Source organism: Streptopelia decaocto, assembly GCF_964273445.1.
Source record: "Streptopelia decaocto genome assembly, chromosome: 14".
In the NCBI taxonomy this organism is placed as follows: Eukaryota; Metazoa; Chordata; class Aves; order Columbiformes; family Columbidae; genus Streptopelia; species Streptopelia decaocto.
The window spans coordinates 235,172-255,503 of record NC_138669.1 but is presented as its reverse complement, the minus strand read 5'-3'; the positions used below and the strand labels follow the sequence as shown (position 1 = coordinate 255,503).

General features: G+C 44.0%; 1 protein-coding gene across 7 annotated transcripts in view; it reads left to right on the top strand.

Annotated features, from left to right (window-relative positions):
* Positions 1 to 17,422, top strand: part of ZMYND8 (zinc finger MYND-type containing 8) — a 43,721-nt gene extending 26,299 nt beyond the window's left edge. For 4 of the 7 annotated variants that reach the window (XM_082065636.1, XM_082065634.1, XM_082065635.1 and 1 more), the window contains 12 exons: positions 217 to 332; positions 1,415 to 1,896; positions 3,965 to 4,105; positions 5,607 to 5,759; positions 6,574 to 7,077; positions 8,194 to 8,568; positions 9,129 to 9,319; positions 9,819 to 9,899; positions 10,214 to 10,292; positions 11,017 to 11,256; positions 11,419 to 11,576; positions 16,014 to 17,422. In XM_082065636.1, coding sequence (XP_081921762.1) covers positions 217 to 332; positions 1,415 to 1,896; positions 3,965 to 4,105; positions 5,607 to 5,759; positions 6,574 to 7,077; positions 8,194 to 8,568; positions 9,129 to 9,319; positions 9,819 to 9,899; positions 10,214 to 10,292; positions 11,017 to 11,256; positions 11,419 to 11,576; positions 16,014 to 16,112 — 2,619 coding nt within the window. In that variant the 3' untranslated portion in view covers positions 16,113 to 17,422. Of the gene's footprint in view, positions 1 to 216; positions 333 to 1,414; positions 1,897 to 3,964; positions 4,106 to 5,606; positions 5,760 to 6,573; positions 7,078 to 8,193; positions 8,569 to 9,128; positions 9,320 to 9,818; positions 9,900 to 10,213; positions 10,293 to 11,016; positions 11,257 to 11,418; positions 11,577 to 11,877; positions 13,134 to 16,013 lie in introns of those variants that run through there. The other 3 variants (XR_014185419.1, XM_082065639.1, XM_082065637.1) reach the window with 3 other exon arrangements.
* The last annotated feature ends 2,910 nt before the right edge of the window (positions 17,423 to 20,332 follow it).

Below are 20,332 nucleotides of genomic sequence, written 5' to 3'. Positions count from 1 at the left end.
TTTTAAATTTTATTTTATTACTTTGTCCTCTCAGGATTTATTATGTATATATCAACTGTATAGTGAAATAGAATCTTGTATTGGGCAAGCGCCTTGTCCATATTCGGTCTTCATTGAATCTAAGTAATACATACAATTTAAAAATCATGTTGTGTGTCAGATAAGATGGTAATACTGCTTTTATTTTCTGACCGTGTACTCTATCTCTTCCTCTAGAGCAATCCCCACCCTTTGGTCTGGGCTAAACTCAAAGGCTTTCCATTCTGGCCTGCTAAAGCACTGAGGGATAAAGACGGGCAGGTCGACGCCCGTTTCTTTGGCCAACACGACAGGTGGGAATTTAACCCAAGGATGTCTGTACTTTCAAAATTCTTGTAATTCTGGACTCTTAGAGTTTTTAAATCTTGACCCTAATAAACTGTATAGTACTGTAACGTATACAGTTTTAGTTTCTTACATGATATCTGTAGGGTGTAAGTCATGTTTGTAAGATTAATGCATACTCGCTGAGATTATATATGTAAGTTAATTTGTGTGTCTGGTTTTGTGCTGCAGAGAACTGTAGTTCTTAAAGGTGGAAGAGGCCAATGAAGTTCTTTATGTTGTCTAAACACTATGGGAATAAATACACAAATGTAGATTTAAAAAATCTAGAATATATAATCTCTGTTGAAAATGCCAGTTTTGCCCTGAAAGGAGCTACGTTCCCTGTACTCGTGAACCACCGGCTTAGGTGGAGAAAGGCATGATGAACAGGAGCTGAATTGTCATGAACTGAAGATAAAAGTATATACAGTTACAAAATCATGTGCTGTAAAAAACCAGCTACCAAACGAAACCCCACCTGTATAGGGCCGTGAAATAATTAAGTGAAAGTTCCTGATATTTCAGTATCTTGGAAGACATGGTTTTAGAGTCTGCCATATTTAATGACAAATAAAATCTGTTCTGTACTTGTTGGTTGAACTTTCCCTGGCATCGGGAAGTTCGATCCCCCTTGCAGTATTTTTGAGAATGGGTATGTGAATTCTTCTTTTCCTGACCTGCTTTGTATGATTTTCTGCCAACTCTGGCAGGCAGAAGGACTGCTTAGCCGTGGTGATCTTACAGTTACAGACCATTTTCATTAGGAATGTTCTGTCATATTTGACCAGGTTTTATTCATGTTTTATGTGTTAGTGGGTAAAGGAAAATAAGCTACTGATAATCTAAACCATGCAATTTACTTATTTGCCAAAACTAAGCACCGAACCATTAAAAGAAGAAAGTAGAGGTGGCCCTTTCAAATGATCTGTGGTGTGCGTATCTTTATGATTAGACTAAAATAAATCAGTGCGTGCACAAGAGTTCCCCTTGTCAGTCCGCAGTGTGAAATGTGGCTATATTATCTTCTGTTTTTCTGTTTTGTATATAGGGCCTGGGTTCCAATAAATAATTGCTACCTCATGTCTAAAGAAATTCCTTTTTCTGTGAAAAAGACTAAAAGCATCTTCAATAGTGCAATGCAAGAAATGGAGGTTTATGTTGATAACATTCGTAGAAAATTTGGAGTATTTAATTACGCACCTTTCCGGACACCATATACTCCCAACAATCAATACCAAATGTTATTAGACCCTGCAAACCCAACTGCTGGAACTGCAAAGACAGACAAACAAGAGAAAATCAAACTGAACTTTGACATGACGGCGTCGCCCAAGATCCTCATGAGCAAGTCCATGCTGAGCGGTGGCACCGGGCGCAGGATTTCTCTGACAGACATGCCGCGGTCGCCCATGAGCACAAACTCATCCGTTCACACTGGATCTGATGTCGAGCAGGACGCAGAGAAAAAGGCAACTTCCAGTCATTTTAGTGCCAGTGAAGAATCCATGGACTTTATTGAGAAGAACACAGGTAAAAAAAAGGAGGTGGGGTAAAGGACTTTGCATTTGGTTGATGCACTAGTTTTATTCCATGGACTTTTAAAGACAGACTGTATTATGACTCATTTTGCGAAGAAATGTTAGAAAACAAATAGATGTGTTTAACCTTCAGTATGACAAGTAAGAAATAACAGTCCTCTCTGTCACTTTGAGAAGGAAGGAATAAATAATCTTGAAAAGTCACTAAAACCCTTCAGTTTAAATAGGAGAAAATAGTTGTAACTATCAAAATGAATGGAGAGTGGAAGTAAATACAAAAAGAGTTAGAATTGTCATGATTAGGAGATATTCTGTTTAAAATTTGATAGCTCTTTTTCAAGGCAATGAGCTTAATTTATAGTGTTCCCAACTGAGTAGCTAAAATATCAGAAAACTAGAGTTCCACGGGCAGAGTGGATAAAAAGGAGTGTAGGATACAGACTGCTCAGACTTACAATGGAGTCCAAGACCAAACTGGCTAATTCTGTGGCACTCAAGCGGACTGCTTTAACTTCGGGTTTCAATCCATAAAGTTCCTCACTATCTGAAAGAAACCATGCAGTATATTAATAACGTGAGTGTTTTAAAACTTTGGTTTTGGTGAAAGGAAGTCTTTGTATGGAAACTAAATCAATATGCTGTGTTACAATTTGTAGATAAAATGCTGTTATTTATTTATTATCATTCTATTATTTCTAGCCAATAAAGGCCAGGCTGTGAAACTACCTGTAGGTACGGAAGTGTCTCATGATGTTATCCTGTCCGTCTTAAGAAAGTGATAACAAAGTAACCACGTGAATTTAAATATATGAAAATACTTGAAACATGTCAAAAGGAATAATTCATTTTATATGTAACTTTTCATTATATATGTGTGTACAGCTATTATACATAAGGTGTAGCTAACAGGTACTGGTTTGTGTCTTAAAACATAAAGCTTTCTTACACCACATTATTATTTCTTTATAGTAGCAGAGCTAGTAATGGAAAGTCAGCTAAAGATAAAGGAGGGTGGCAGCTGGTGTCGCGGTCTCTGCGTTCTCGGTTACTGCGGCAGCTGTGGCTCTTCCAGCCCCGCCGCCCTCTGTCCCTGCGCAGAAACGCTGCAGTGGGCTCAGCAGCAGTCACACCGGGGCCACCAGTTCCGGCATCTCCCCCTGGAGATGGTCACTGGCCTAACTGCTCTACTATTCACCTGTAACCTGGCTGGAAAAACCCCTTGTTTCTGTTCAAATGTAAACCACATTACCTGCTTGCTGAGAAAGTCATTCAAGCAGGATGACTACACTGTCCTTAGACAAGAGCAGCTTTGTCTGGATGCCCCTGTTGTATATTTTGAGTGATGTGTAGAAAATAACTTGGAAACAATATTGCGACCATTTAGGAATCTGAAACATGCAGACAATCCTGGATGCTCTGAGGAAGAAGAAGGGCCCAGTAGTGAGTTCAGGATGACATTAAGCAGAGATTTAACAGACAGAAACGAGTCCTTCACCTTCTAGACAATTTTTGAAACATTATTTCATGGGCATTTTAAAGGCTCAGCATACAACTTTGCTTCAACTCTGTATAAATTAGAATATCCAAGACAATAGGTTGCTGATCTCCAGCTGTACTGATTAAACTTACTATGATTTGTACTTCTAATTCTCTGTTAATGTAGCTAAAAATGGGGTAGGTGGTGTTTTCTATGTTTATATATTTACATGGATAAAAATACATAGCAATTTAGCATGTCAGAATTTGGTAACATCTAAATAACTGCATTTTGAAAGCTAGATACTTTCTGTCGCTGCAAACTGAGTGGTCTTGAGGGTAAGCCCACATTTGGCCCAACTATATCCCTGCAATAAAGTTATTTTCCTTACTATTTCTTTTTTTTTATTAGACTAAAATTAAAGGGTTAGTTGTAGGTTACAGTGGAAGTATAACACAGTGTTGAAGTTATTAAACAAAATCCTTTCCCTGCGTGTGTAGGTTTAAAGCTGTCTCGTCCCAGTCCAGATGGCTTTATTGTGATGATGTGTAAATCTGTCTCTATTCATTTTGTACCTTTTCAGCTTCTCCGGCACCAACCAGGACGGGCCAAGCGGGGAGCTTGTCCGGCAGCCCCAAACCTTTCTCTCCTCAAGCGTCAACGCCAGTTTCTTCCAAGCAAGACAGAACCTCCACGCCAGGAAGCATTCTGAACCTCAATCTTGGTTAGTCTTAACCTTTGAAGGTCCAGTATTTTATTTTATAGCTGAATAAATTACAGTGGTGTCAGTGCAACAACGAACAAACTTGCTTGTGTGTGTCTTTGAATGAGGCACACGTGTGATTATTGTTTCAGCAAATATGCTGCTGTTGTTTTGTTTTATAATTAACGTTCCTGTTATTGTTTCCTCTTGTCGATGAAAGGAAGTAGTTAAAGGATGATTTGTTTTAGCTGGACTGTAGCAATGAATGTTTCTACACAGTAGGTAGGTTTCTAAATGTTGTATTACGTTTTAGCAGTAAACAAAAACTGCATGAATACTTGAATGATTCGGTCTGTGCTGCTCTGTCTGCGATACAGATTCTGTTTGCAAGCTCATAACGCGCGGAGTGGCCGAGCCCGATGGAGACGACTGTGCTGCTGGAGTTGTCATGTGTTGTGGCTCTTGACTCTGCAGCGGGGAGTGTACCTTGAGATCCAGTTAAAACGTGTAAAGAATGTCTGCTCAGAGGAATCATTGGCTCAGCCCTTACTAGTTATTTCACTTTTCTCTGAGTTGTACATCAACTAAACCTGGCTTGTAAATACATGTGGGCTGGTAGGGGCCTTGGGGGGCGTTTTTTTTTTTTTTTAAAGTAAAATAAGGCAATACTGTGACATCTATAACCACTGTGGAATGAAACTCTAAATGAAGCACAAATACACATTGGGCCAGTGTTGCCTTTTGGCTTCCGCAGGGCTCCTCTCCTTCGCCACACGGCTCTGGCTCTATTGAGCCTGCCCGGAGCGGTTCGAGAGCCGGACTGGCCACACTCATCCTTGGCTGCGTCCCGTCCTCCTCCCTCCTCCCCCAGCAGGCAGCCGACCCCAGGCAGTTGGAGCCCTGGGCACTAGTGGGGTGTCAGCAAGGGTGGCAAAGAGGAAACGACGGGACTGTGAACAGAAACAGAACCCTTGGAATGGAGAAACTGAAGCAAAAATTGAAACTTAGTTGCTAAGACAGTTCTAGCTCTAGTTGTAGTCTCAGAACTCAAGTGTTTGCTGATATACATGGGAAAAAAATATCATCCTAAATTTATTTCTCTAGTGTAACAATGCACATTTACATTCTTATTAATTATTTTTTAAAATTTTAAATGGTGACTGTAAGAATTTTTATTGCTGCTTAATTATCGCTGGAGAAGTATTACTACTAGTAGTAAATAGCACTTCTAGTGAGCTGCTGCTGTTGTTGGACAGGGTACACACCTGAATGATCACGATTTGATAATTAACGTTGACAAACGTCCAAATAATTGATACAGGCATTTTGCATGGGAAATCCGTAGTATCAGAGAATCCGTTGTTTGTACTAAAGTCATTTTAGAATTATTATTTAACCCACAATTATAAAAGGGGTGCAATATGTTTGGCATTGTCTGCATCGTTGCTCAGTACGGTTTGTCTAAACTGGATATTGATCTGTTTCTGTAAAATATTTTCCTTAGTTCCTTTTGTTTTTCCAGATCGCAGCAAAGCCGAGATGGATCTGAAGGAGCTGAGCGAGTCGGTGCAGCAGCAGAGCACCCCCGTGCAGCTCATCTCGCCGAAGCGGCAGATCCGGAGCAGGTTCCAGCTGAACCTTGACAAGACAATAGAGAGTTGTAAAGCACAGCTCGGTAAGTGTATCTCAGCAATCCAGTGGGCATCGGAAGGATACGCTTGAGGAAAGTTTGAGCTGGAGTTTAAAAGGAGTTTTCAAATACTATAACCTTAAATATTTTGTGCATTAAAACAAGAGTAGAGGATATTTGAGCTCTTTGAGGCAAGTTTAATTTAAAATACGGCTGATGTTTCAAATTTTTGTCAAAAAGCTTTCATCTTTTAATGTGTTTTTTACCATTCTGATATAGATAGTATGACAGTATTAATATTTGCTTTATAAATTGAAAAGTTCAGGACTTGTGCCAAACTTCCATCACTTGCACAAATTAGCATGTCCAGTCACATAGGAGCTGAATGCTGGTCAGTGTTGTCTAGAAAGTATGTGAAGACTTTCTAGGCACTAAAGAAATTAGAGATTCTCCTTGCAAACCTTGGCAGCCTAAAACTGATTCTGCAGACATGCGTGTAAGGAACTTTTATCGGGTGAATAGTGTTATTGATTTTAAAGTGGGTTTTATGCATAAAAATAATTCCTCTTTGCGTTTGCCAGCATTGGGCTTCAGTTGAACAAAACAGCTTGCGGGTAGTGGGAGAATATGAGTGAAAGGAGGCCCATTGAGTGAAAGAAAGGTTTGAATTGGAGTATGGGGAAGGTAATCCTTGTACATTCTGGTATTGAAACAGGGCACTAAGGGAAGTGTTTCTAGTTCAAGGACTCACGGTTAAGATAATGGTATATATACGCTTTGTTCCAGTATATAGAGTATTCTTTTGGTAATGTCGGTCAGTCTGATGCCAGCATGGAATGTACTTTCCTCCCCACCACAGGAATAAATGAAATATCTGAAGCTGTTTATACGGCAGTAGAACATAGCGACTCTGAAGATTCTGAAAAATCCGACACCAGTGACAGTGAATATAGTGATGAGGATCAGAAATCAAAGAACGATCAGGAAGATGGAGAGGACAAGGAAGGTACAAGAAGTGACAAAGAGTCATTGAACTTGAAGAAAAAACCCAAGCCCCAAGCACAGAATGAAGACAAGGAGGAACTTAAAAGCACAAGTCCGGATCTGGAGAAGACAGATGACCCAGTCAAAGAAAAAGCAATTACAGACAGCGAAAAAGAGTTTTCTGAGAAGGGAAAAAGCTTACAGCATCCTGCGAAAGAGAAACTGAAAGGTAAAGATGAAACAGACTCTCCAACTGTGCACCTGGGCCTGGACTCTGATTCGGAGAGTGAACTCGTCATCGATCTCGGGGATGATCATTGTGGCCGCGACGGAAGGAAGACCAAGAAAGAATCTAAGGAGACTCCTCCTAAACAAGATGGTAGGATGAGACTACTTTCTTTTTTCCTTCTGTGCCGCAGAGCTGGTTTTGAAGCCAGATTCGTTACCTTTCTTTTTTGCATTAACGTAGAAATACCTGTAGTAAAACAATTTTTAGGAGTGATTTTTCATTCTTTGTGACTATGAAAACCGTTTTCGTTCCCCATTATGGCTTCTGGTTTAAATAAATCACATTTCATTGAGTTTCCTTTCAGCAGCCTAGAACTATGAATATTTGTCATATTTCTTCTTTGACAAATGTAGAGTTTATTTTGCAGTTGTTATGACTTCCCGTTGAATCTTTACATTTCCATAGCTGTCTTAAAATGGCAAGTGTAGAAATTATCAAACACACAAATTGCATAAGGTCCCATGGAAATCAATACAGGTGCTCTCAGTAATAACCAAAAGAATAGCTAAACACATGTATTGTCTCTGGGATCTTGTCCCTTGTTTCTGTGTGGCTAAGAGAGGAGAGCAATCTCAGTGAATGAGGAAAGGGCTTTTGCGAAGCTTGTTCTGCACGTTAGCCTTTGGACAAAACAAAGTAGGAGACCAAATTTAAACGGTTAGATTGAAAAATGTTTTATCCTTCATATATAACTTTCTCTTCTAGTCTATATTTTATAGCAGCTGTGAGCTCCACATGATTTTCAAGTAAATGTCAGTATCTTAAATACACTGTATATGAGGTTGTCAGTGCCAGTTCACCTTTGTTTAGAAAACGTGTAGCATGCTATTTCTTCAGCTATTGTTCAGTCCTTGTTCCTTTTCAATGTATTTTTCTCCTGAAAGAAACTGGGATGACCGGTGTAAGTAACCCAGAACCAACCTAACAAACGCTGACCTCTCCCGTATCTTCCAGAGGGGATCAGGCTGCTTCTCTGGGTTTTCTGCTTTTTGTTTTGCTTCGCAATTGCCACCAACCTCAGCTGAACTGAAATGAGCTTACTTGTAGAATAAAGAAATGAGTTTACTTGTAGAGTATCAATTACCTTCTGAGGAGAATAATTCGAAGCAGACTGGAAGGTGCGTATGGCTCTTCCAAAAATTAGATGGAAAATGATGACTCGTCCGTGTTGGTGAGAAGCTGGCGTTACACGCTGTGTTTGCTCAGCCGTAGGTAAAGCCGCGCCCTCCTCCAGCGCCAGCGCGCAGCCGCTGCCCGAGACGCCCGTGCTCACCCGCTCGGCCTCCCAGACGCCCCCCGCGGGGGCGACAGCAGCCACCGGTGCCGCTTCGGCTGCCAGCGCTCCGGCCGCGGCCACGGGCAGCCCCGTCAGAAAGCAGAGGCCTCTGCTGCCCAAGGAAACTGCCCCTGCTGTGCAGCGCGTGGTGTGGAATTCCTCAGCCAAATTTCAGACTTCTTCTCAGAAATGGCACATGCAGAAGGTGCAGAGACAGCAGCAACAGCAGCAGAGCCAGCAGTCTCAGGCCCAGCAGCCTCAGTCCTCTCAAGGGACAAGATACCAGACCAGACAAGCAGTTAAAGGTACACCCTTTCTAGCTCCACGTGCCCGAGATGCCGTTACGCGCCAGCAGTGATCTCAGTGCTCCAGGGCTGCCCAGCCAGGAGTTTTTCCATCTCAACAAAATCTCCAAGTGTGGTTCTACTCTGATAAGTGACTTTAAAATACAACTTACCATACCTACTCTTTCTGGTGTGTATTTACAGTCGTGTCTCCTTATGTCAAAGTCTAACTTACGCTCATACATGTGGTTTTAGTTGGAAATTCTCCAACTTGAGAGGTTAGGACATGAATTCCTAGGGAGAGGGATGGAGAAGTCCCAAAATGGAAGGAATACAGATCTGAGGGAGACGTTTGCATTGCCCAGTCTAAAATGATAAGTTTCAAAGATATGTTTGCTTCCTTACTTTTAAGCCTTATAATTATGTACAAGTTCAGTGGCTGGGCACTGTATAATTAATTGATTAAATGCCACCATTGTGTAAAACATCTTGGAAATGTCCAGGTGCACACATGAAAGTTAGAAGTTTGCCTGTTCATAATTGTTTATGTGATTGATCTGCTGTATGTTCTTTTTTCTCAGCCGTGCAGCAAAAGGAGATCACCCAGAGCACGTCCACGTCCACCATAACTTTGGTTACGAGCACTCAGCCCATCTCGATGGTCACCAGCTCTGGATCTGCAGGCACACTTTCTTCCTCAGTTAATGCGGACTTGCCAATCGCAACAGCTTCAGCCGACGTGGCTGCAGATATTGCTAAATACACCAGCAAAGTAAGTTCTTGAGCAAGGTTTTATTGAAATTTTATTTTGAAGTGACCTTTCAAGTTATTGACATTTCAGATTCTGAAATAACTTTATTTTCAGGTTGTCGTGTGTTGCATGTTCATTCTAGGTAGGAACAGCTCTGTTTTGGTGCTGAACCACCAGTTTAGAGCTGGCCGACGCTGCCTTGCCGAGCCTGAGTGTGTGTTCCATCGACTTGAGCTGCTCAGACACTTGAGACCCTTCTCATGTTCCCCCGTTGCTTCCACAAGTGGGAGGTCAAGCAGGTCACCAGTTCAGGACACTCGAAAATCGGAGTCCTGATCAAAAGTATTGTGTTCTAACTTACAAATGGGCCTCTAGAAGTAGACCCAGATCAATATATAGAGAGATATGGGGCATTGTAGGTAGTAATATAAGTCCATATAGGAGTGGCTGAAAGGAAGTGAAAGTGGGGATCTATCAAAAACATACACCAATATTTTTCTTTTCTCATTTTGTATTTCAGATGATGGATGCCATCAAAGGAACAATGACTGAAATATATAATGATCTTTCAAAAAACACTACTGGAAGTACAATAGCTGAGGTTGGTGTAAGATGAAAAAAATGAGATAATACTGCTTGTATTTTAAGTTTGAAAGTTGCAAAATAGTATTTTTATATATAAAAGTACCATGTACTATACCTACAATGTAGTATAAAGCGGGACTGTCTGGGGATCCTAATTTTTGTCTTGTTTTAGAAGTAATAACTAGGGTGGTAGAGAAAAACACTGAAAAAATATCAGATGGGCTCTGTAAGATAAGCTCTTTGCTTTGGGCATGTTTTTCTGTACAATAATTATGTATTATACACTGCATCCTGTTTATTATTACTAACTATTACATTTTTAATATTTAGATTCGGCGTTTGAGGATTGAGATAGAAAAACTTCAGTGGTTACATCAACAGGAGCTCTCGGAAATGAAGCATAATCTAGGTAGGCAACTGGCCATCGGAACAGGCGTCTGCCCAGGTGCTCGCAGTGTGTGTTGCCTTCAGCAAATGATACGACGCGCTGTGCAAGTGAAGGACATAAAATCATACGTAATGTGCTGTGCTCATGTTAGCAGGCATCTTTTGAGTATGTACACCAAGTTGTTTCTATGTGCGTAGTAAACAACAGGTGTTCAAGCCCTCTTTAGCCTAAACTTGGCTCAGAGGGCTCTTTACTTATTTATTTGACCCTCTTCCTGCAGAGCACATCTGGAATGGAAGGGAGTTAAGGGCTGAATAAGTCTATATTCAGATTCATGTCTTTGGTTCGTTAGCACCGTTTTGCTCTTTCGAAGTGGAGCAGAGCAGTGTTTGCACTGCTGCAGTCCAGGTGAAGTATTTTAGCAGCAGCTACATGTATCCCCTTTGTGTTTATTCTGCACCTGGTACACCTGGATTCTGGTGTTTTGTGGGACATCCAGAACTGAAGTGTTAAACAAATGGAAGGTAACGGTTAAGGGTAAAAATCCTGGTGCTAGGATGAGCCAAGAAGATGTAAGACTTCCATTTGTTGAGTAGGTATGAAGAAGAGATGCCCAAACTCAGGGAATATTTTGATTGTGAGTTTCATTTACGTGTCGTCTTTAAGCTCATGGAAATTATTGTTCTGCATGTTGCTGTTTAGGGGCAGAAAATACAAATCTCATCTTTGTTTGCATTTTGAGTAGAACTGACAATGGCTGAAATGCGTCAGAGTCTGGAACAAGAACGAGATCGTTTGATTGCCGAGGTGAAGAAGCAGCTGGAATTGGAGAAGCAGCAAGCGGTGGATGAAACGAAGAAGAAGCAGTGGTGTGCTAACTGCAAGAAAGAGGCCATTTTTTATTGCTGCTGGAATACGAGCTACTGCGACTATCCCTGCCAACAAGCTCACTGGCCTGAGCACATGAAATCCTGCACCCAGTCAGGTAATCTTGCTCCGGTTGCCTGTTGCTCGCTGAGCGGGGTCAGGGGGGGTGGGACACACGGTGACTCCATTTTCTTTGCCTGCCTGGGTGCAGATGTGCCTGTGCAGAGTGACTGGGGACTGGTACACGAGTGGCTACTTTCTCTTTTTTCCTTTATTTTAGCTACTGCAACACAGCAAGAAACAGATACTGAAATTAGCACAGAAACTTTAAATAAATCATCTCAACCCAGTTCAAGTGTGCAGCCCACGCCCACAGAAACAGCCAGCACCCCTAAGGAAAAGGAAGGTTCAGCTGATAAGAGCAAAGAGAGTGTTACAGTGAGTATCATTGTGGTTACTTCCAACAAATACAGTATGTAAGATTTCTCTGAAACCTCCCCCTAAGGCTTCCCTGGATCAGCCAGGAATTTGTGACCATTTGTATATTTCAGAGAGTGATTTGGGGAGCGAGACAGGGAGTCGTGGTTTGTTTTGATTCTTCATCTTGGCAAAAATAAAAATCTCCTCCTGTCCTCTGGGAACACCCTTTTCCCTTCGCTCATCCCCAGAAAACCTCGCGTTGGCTCGGCTCATCCTTCCGGCCAGGGGGGACTGGACCTCTTTCTCTCTCTCTCTCCAGGACCCAGCAGTGTAGCTTCTGGTCTGGATCTTTCGATACAAGTTGCCTTCTGATAAGCAATACTGACTGCAGCACTTCCAAGCCCTTCTTGCCTGGGTTTCAGAGGCCAAGCTCAAGACCTGCATTCAGATCAACTTACTTTCTCACAACAGACTGCACTAGGGTACCACAGCCTTCCATAACACTGATACAACAGTTCACCTGGATCTACACTTAATGGAGCAGTGTGCAGTTTTGAAATCCTCCGTAGCATCTACTCTGATAGTATTCAGTAGGCAAGGATGAGCAAATGCTCTGATAAAAGGGACTTAACATTGCATATATAGATAATGTTTATAGAGAAGATTCTGCTTTATAGGTAGGGCTTGACTATTAGCAATTTCAGGATCGTTTTTCTTCTGCCCTTCCAAGATTTATTAAGTGAAAAATTTGGGGGGGGGGGGCTCATCCTTCAAACCTTCACACATGGTCCCCACATCAGTAGGAGCCTTGTTGTATTTTAAAAAATGAAAAGCAAACTAATTTTGTAGTATTGTGATTCCAGCATGATGTCTCATGGAGATAGTCCCGTAGAGTTGGGGAGCATAGTAAACTAGAGAGCTGTGTTCATTTCTTGACGCTTTTGCTACTGTCTGGTGTTAGATCTCTGGGCTTGACGTGTCAGCTGAGGGAGGACCGTGGGAAGCAGACGTGAGGAGGGGAAGGCTGTGCTGTGCCCCTCAGTTCGCTCTGGTGAAGTCAGTTGAACTCTGGCTCACCCAATGTTCATATGCATTGTTTGTGGCAGCACAACCTTTGTATTACTAGGGAAGTAGGGGATGGGAGAAAATCAATGACCTAAAACTTTTGCCAGGGAATATTCCAGTTATACAAATCTGGAATTGCTTTCACATAGATATTCAACCTGAAGCATCATGCTGTATACATTGATCACGTTCATAATTTGAATTTTGTTTTATTAACAAAGAAGTAACCTGTGAATTCATTAGGATGCAAATTTTTAACACAAACAAAACACCCAACGTAAATTTCATATAATAACAATAATAACAACTAGGTGGAATTTCTGTAAAAGCTGAGACTTCTCCTGAGGCTGCCTGTGCTGTCTCTGCAGATAGCAACAGGTGTGACCAGCAGCCAGCCTGTAAAACTGGTCCAGGTACCGCAGACCACCACCTATATTCCAACCTCTCAACCCACAAGTGTAAGTACAACATCGTCATTTAAAGTCTGCCGTAGTGCTGCTCCTGGCATTGAGGTGGCTCAGTATTTCTGGGGGGTTGTCTCCGTCTGCTGTTCTGTCAAGATATGGATTCACTGGTATAGTCTCAACTTGCGGTGCAAAATGTCTTATTTTGCCGTGCAACATTCCACCGTTTCATTTCATAATTCATGATCACGAGGACTTTGCTATACTTCATAACAATTTCTAAGGCACCGAGGACAGTCAGACTTCCAGTTTACGTTATTATGTTAGTCATTTGCCCGTTTCATGTATATACTTGACCACAACATGAATGTAAATATATAGAATTCATTTAAAATATCTTTTAAATATCTTTTTGTCTATGGTATCCTGAAGAGATTTAATTATTTCTGAGCTATGCTTGATATTCCTGTGACATCTCAGTACCTATCAAAGAAAACACGCACTCATCAGTGGTGTATCTCCCACGCAGTCTTGCACATTAGCGTTACGGAATTATGAGAAATAGCACTGAATCAGACCGGGGGCTTTTCTGCCACAGAGTTTACCAGGGACACTCGGGAGGACGGGACAGGAGCCGGGTTGTTGTTCTGTTGTTCTGTGCACCGCGCCGTCCCGTGCTCTGGACCGGCCGAGTCTGCGGCGCTGAGGAAGGCCGGCGCTCCGGGCGGCGGCGCGGGGGGCTCAGAGCAGACGTGTGCGGCAGCTTCGCTTCCTTTTCTGACTGCAGTTAGAGAACGGTAACTCCGTACCGTTGAACGGCCAGTCGTGGTCACGCCGTGGTTGTGAGGCCCGGTCTGCTCTGGGTGTCCCGCGTCGTCCCCCTGCGCACACGCGTGTCCCGCGGCCCCCAGCCGTCGGTCCCACGCGGCCGCTGCTGCCCGTGGGGGGCCGGCACTTGTCACATTCCTCGCAGCATTTTAGCTCGTTTTGTCTCAACTGAGAGCACCGTGCAACTTTGCGGCATTGGCCCGAAGTTGCTTGGACTGAATTGCCGTAACAACAAGGTTTTATATGTGTTTTAAAATCAAGTAGCAAACATCAGAGCTGTTAGGCTGTTTTGTGAATAGCTGAGAGGTTGTGAGATCGTAAGGTGGGCTTGTGTAATATTCAGAAAAATGGCAGTTACCTTTGTCACTTTTCTGTAACACAAAGTGTGTTGAGTTGTGTAAAGCGTAATTGGAACGTCTGAAAGGTTTCAGCCTTTATTTGTGCATGTTTGAAAGTTTGTACACATTGCATTAGTCCTGCACAGCTACAGACGCCTCTGGACTCTAACGGCTGCACGTGCAATTTAAACGATTTTAAACCTTACTGCATGTCTAATATGTATGCAAAATGTACGTATGTGTAAAACTGGCAGAGGTGGAGATTTTACCTCTCAGGGAATGATCTACACACATTGAAGGAGTCTCACACATTCCATATCCCGATCCCGATAAGAACTGAAGTTGATTTTTTCCTTTGTGTACGTGTGGATGCTCCCAAGGGCCGCGGCCTCGTCTCCTGCCTGCAGCACTAACCGCGACTCTCACAGCCGCTTGTTTAGGGTTCGGCTTGCACTTTGTTTCTAACTAGGAATTTCTTCCTCTGAACAACTTCCAGTGTATCTTCCGGGTACCATTTCCATGGAACCCTCTATACGCAGCTGAAATCATTACAAAATGGCGCCAACCTTGAATTAATTTAGCAAATTGGTTCCATATTTGGTTTTTATTCTTTCTGCAGTTGACATAATGTCAAAGTACGAGCTCCTCGTCTTGGCGTTGCCGGGAATGGAATGCGTAGGCGTCTGGAGGGCACAGACCGTGTCACGGAGGAGCTGACAATGCAGCGCAGCAGGAAGCTCGCGGTCCTTGCTGAATAATGTTAAGACACTAATGTGGTTTCTTAAATCAGTGTGGGCGACATTGGGCTTCAGAGAAGTTTACCTCTTCTCCGTGTTCTCTTTGGAATGCCACACGGCCATCGGGGAGGGTCTGTGCATCCCCTCAAAATCTCACTCCTGTTTCTTCCACAAAATACTGTGAACTGAAGTGGACGCGTTGGTTTGCCGGCAGTCGGGCATCACTGGAATTGTGTCCAAACGTGCTCGCGGTCTGTATGGTAAAGGCGTTTCTAGACTTTCTCACACTTTTGGAGGCAGGTTAAGATACAGCTCGGATCAATAAATCCTTTTCCAGATCTTCCAGAGTGATGTGACCTTGACCAGATTGTTCTTGTGCCTTTGTCTCTGCATCTGTAGAATCAATAACCACCTATAGAGATGTCCTGAAACTTCATTTGTTGAGATTTATAGATCATGATGGAAGTGAAAAGTTTATTCTATATGAATATTTTTACAGGGTGCATTAGACAGTTCCCAGCAATGCTGATGTTTTTTGTGACTGATTTGTGCGAGATTTAACTTAAGTACTTTCTGTTCAAATGGATGTTCTTTTTTTCTGCTCTGAACGCACGGGGGAGTTTCTTTGGGGGAAAGAAAAGGTTTAGTTAGTGTGTAACGAGGATATACTTCTAAACAAGGGTATTTTTGTATTCCACTTTAATTTTTCAAAGCTTTTTCAAACGACAAAGTATTTTCTAAGCCCCTTTTTCCTCTTCCCATGTATTAGTTTGGAGAAAATACATAACTGGATGTAGTAACTATGAAAACCTAATTCTCCAAGCACAGACGGTGTATACAGTACCTATAGGACCACCTGTCTCTGTAATTATATAGTAATAATAATACAGAAAAACTCTTGGCCATAGGACAGTAATACGCTACTTTCTCCCCTGGCGTGAGGTCATATTGTGGTAATAAAGGTATTAATTCTTGCACAAAATTGGGACTCGTTCTGGATTTTCCCTGGAAATCTCTATTTCTGTGGTCATGTCTATGTGACCTTTAACATAACGATGTGTTTCTCTTGGTTTTAATCCGCAGACCATCCCTGTAGTGGTAAGTCCTGCGGGGACAGTGGCAATGAGAGCTGGAGTTCAGTATGTTCAGACCACAGTGCCAGTCCAAGTGCGAAGAGTCTGACTGCTAACCAGACGCCCATACAATTGGTGGAGTAAATAAATCTAATAGAAATGGGAAAAATAAACACAGTTCTTTGGACTAACCTCAAAGGTTCAGACTTTAGCTTTGTATATGTGTACAAAGCATTAACTACACTACATTAATGTAAAGCATTAGCGCTGGCTTAGAAAAGCTGAGGACAGGTAAGATCCATATTAAATTTATGCTTCTTTTGTAAATACTGTACAATTTGTGGATGTCATTAGAGTACCATCTCCTTTTTATATTTGTATTGACTTTAACTTATAAAGAGCGCTTGAGTTGGAAAAGGAAGGTTTAAAACAGCCTTACCACAAGCTGACACTGAACACTGGTCTTGGGAGATGGTTATGCAGCAGATAATACGATCATGAGAACCCCAACAAGTCCATTTGCGTTAGGAATTCACAAAAATTCTGCGCTTTGAACTCTTGTAGAATTTCTTTGAGCAAGCAAATGATGAAGGGTAACTTAAAATTGTATTAGGCCAATTGTGACATTTCCAGTCGCGGACTGAACCACAGAAAGATTGACATTGTGTTTAACAACGACCGGACCGTTGAAATTGTTTACAGGTCACAATTATGTTTAAACTTCTTCAGTCCAATATCAGGAAGGCTGGAGAGCAGCTCCAGGTGCTTGTAGCGTGATTTTTGATCAGTGGTGTCCACGACTGAGGACAGTAAAGATCTTCCTGTGTTTCACCGTTCAGTTTGCATGTTTAAATCCTCCAAAAAGGACTTGGAAAGCTTTTTGAATGGACAGGAGGTAGGTGCGGAGGAAAACGTGGATCGGGAGCGATGGGCAAAGGACTTTTGACGCTGGGCCAGAGCATGTGTTATTTATATGATGGAATTTATGTTTTTCTGTAAGCATGAAGCAGTACAGTATGAGAGAAAGTAACCCCTGGAAATGCTGTCTGTTACACTTATACTGTAGTACCATTTGTATGTTGTGTAAAACAAAGCATTGAACAAAGCAAAGGTGATGTATGTATATGAGAAAATTAATTGTATGATATCATTCCAGTACATTCTGTTGTACATTTTAGTCATGTTGATTTCTCCCATTGTTTATAAAAGAATGCGGTTTGTACAGTCTCCAGCTAGAACCCGTATTAGAGGGAAAAGTATTAGAAAAAAGCGAGAACAGAATATTCGTGAATTGCAGTTGTGTCAGAAATAGCCTAGCTGGCCTTATTTGTGAAGCATAATTGCTTTTAGCATATGGAAGTATTTTTTCACATTTTCTTTGTATAAAATTTGTATTAAACTTAAATATCTTTTTGACAATTGTGTTTCTTTGTGACTGAGACAGGCGACACACACGATGTGCTTTGGTTTCTCCAGCTTTCCAAGAAGCGTCACAATTTTTTATTAAATTGTTTTAGAAAAGTGGTCTGTGTTCCTGGGTTCCCGGTTTTGTTGCAGTCTGGATGGACGTTCATTTCCGCACAGTCTCCAGATCGCAGATAATTTCACTCATTTGGGATCTTCTGTCTCACGAGTGTGGGACCTTTGCATCCACTGTCAAACTGAGGAAACCGCAGCAGCGCTGCAGGCTGTACCTGAGCAGCTCTTCGTGTGTGTGGGACTCGGCAGCGCCCATCGCTCCCCGTGCGAACAGCAGCAAAGGTCCGTGGCTTGTTGTGTAACATTCCCGTGTCGGTTCGATTGCGTCCGACCGATGTGCGTGGGGTGTGGAGGTGGGAACTGGTGCGGAGGTGGGAACTGAACTGGTGCGGAGGTGTGTTCGTGGGTCAGAGGTGGGAACAGGTGCGGAGGTGTGATCGTGGGTCAGAGGTGGGAACCGGTGTGAAGGTGTGATCGTGGGGTGGAGGTGGGAACTGAACTGGTGCGGAGGTGTGTTCATGGGTCAGAGGTGGGAACTGAACTGGTGCGGAGGTGTGATCGTGGGGCGGAGGTGGGAACCGGTGCGGAGGTGTGATCGTGGGGCGGAGGTGGGAACCGGTGCGGAGGTGTGATCGTGGGGCGGAGGTGGGAACCGGTGCGGAGGTGTGATCGTGGGGCGGAGGTGGGAACAGGTGCGGAGGTGTGATCGTGGGGCGGAGGTGGGAACCGGTGCGGAGGTGTGATCGTGGGGCGGAGGTGGGAACCGGTGCGGAGGTGTGATCGTGGGGCGGAGGTGGGAACAGGTGCGGAGGTGTGATCGTGGGGCGGAGGTGGGAACCGGTGCGGAGGTGTGATCGTGGGGCGGAGGTGGGAACTGGTGCTGAGGTGTGTTCGTGGGGCGGAGGTGGGAACTGGTGCGGAGGTGTGATCGTGGGGCGGAGGTGGGAACCGGTGTGGAGGTGTGTTCGTGGGGCGGAGGTGGGAACTGAACTGGTGCGGAGGTGTGATCGTGGGGCGGAGGTGGGAACAGGTGCGGAGGTGTGTTCGTGGGGCGGAGGTGGGAACAGGTGCGGAGGTGTGATCATGGGTCAGAGGTGGGAACTGAACTGGTGTGGAGGTGTGTTCGTGGGTCAGAGGTGGGAACAGGTGCGGAGGTGTGTTCGTGGGGCGGAGGTGGGAATTGGTGCGGAGGTGTGATGGTGGGGTGGAGGTGGGAACCGGTGCGGAGGTGTGATGGTGGGGCGGAGGTGGGAACAGGTGCGGAGGTGTGATCGTGGGGCGGAGGTGGGAACTGGTGCGGAGGTGTGATCGTGGGGCGAGGTAAGAGGGGACGGAGGAGGGTTGGGGCCGTCCCGGAGGGCGGGAACGGGGCAGGACCGTCTGAGTCTGAATTGTCTGGGAGGAGGAGCCGGGAGCTGATGAAATCTCTCACTGCCCATTCTTACTGCAAATAAGGGATAAAGTTCTACTCCTGTAGTTACTTGGTTACATGTATGTGTAGAACAACTAAAGTTAAAGTTCCCGGTGCTACTGTTTAAAGAAAAGCGCAAATCCTGAAAGCTGGCGGTGCGGTTTTGGCGTTCCTCGTGCAGTCCGAACGCTGCTCCCGTGTCAGGAGGCGAAAGGAGATGAACGAGCCAGAAATTGTTACCTGAAACCGCACTGCGCTCTGAAGCCTGTTCCAACCTGTAGGTGTTGGTTTGGGTTTTGTTGGTGGTGGTGTTTTTGTACAACTGCACCTTAATTGAAGGCATTTGGGAAACAATGAGATACTTATTTTTCTTCCCTTTTAAAAACTCATTTTTATAACAAAATACTTTATTTTTCTTCCCTTTTAAAAACTCATTTTTATAACAAAATACCACTCGAGAGCTTGCCCGGTGTGAGCCCCGCTGGCCTGCCTGACCTGTCCAGGTGTGCTCCTCACAGGAAAAGGGCTGAATGCGGAGAACTCCAACCGCTCACCAGGTAAGAGGCTGTGACAGCAGCACCGGGGCCCGCGCACCCCGGGTTCTGCACCCAGCGCTGGGGTCGCCCCGCTCTGCGGGGCTGGCGGAGGCGCCGGCCGCCCTCAGGTGGTCGGACGGACACGCTGCATGAAAAATTCAGTACAGGACGGGCAAACCGTGCAGTTCCGCGTCCTCCCATCCCACTGAGGACATGTGGGTTTGCAACTCTTTATTTGCAGTTTTGTGTTTAGTTTAAAAAAAAAAGCGATATTCTGTTGTTGCATCTCGAGTATTTAAAGCTGGGCAAGGCCCAGGTATGAATTTGTCAAAGTGGTTTTCAGAAATGGTTCAGATCCCTGTTCTGCATTAGCAGACACTTGAAGGCAGAGCCCTGAGGAGGTATGCTGTGCTGATGTGCGCCATCTTGACGGGTTTTTGGTTGTTAAGAGCTAGAGTTACTTTGTGTTGCACTCCACGGCTTACGAGACGTGGCAGCTGAGAGCAGATGGGTGGAAAGACTCGGGATAAGGTTAATGTGGGGAAGAAAACAGTCTTTTGTTTGCAGTCCTTCGTGTGCAGAGCAGGCAGGGGAGCGCGGTGTGCGCTGTGCAGTCCCTGCGGAACGCGCAGTTCGGCTCCTGCAAAAGGCGTGTTATGTGGGTGCAGCGTGGCAAGTCTGGCTGCGTGAGCTCTAAGGTTGTGTGTGTGTGTGTGTGTGTGTGTATATATATATATAGACACTGCTCATCGGATAAGGCACCCTGAGTGAGCTAACACCTGAGCTTTAAGCCAGGCCAAAGCGTGGGCAGAGCTGAAATTTGAGATGCTGAGCAAGACGCAGTCCTGGAAACTGGTGCCTGTCCAAGGCACCACCCGACACGCTGTGGGCAGGTAAAGCTCA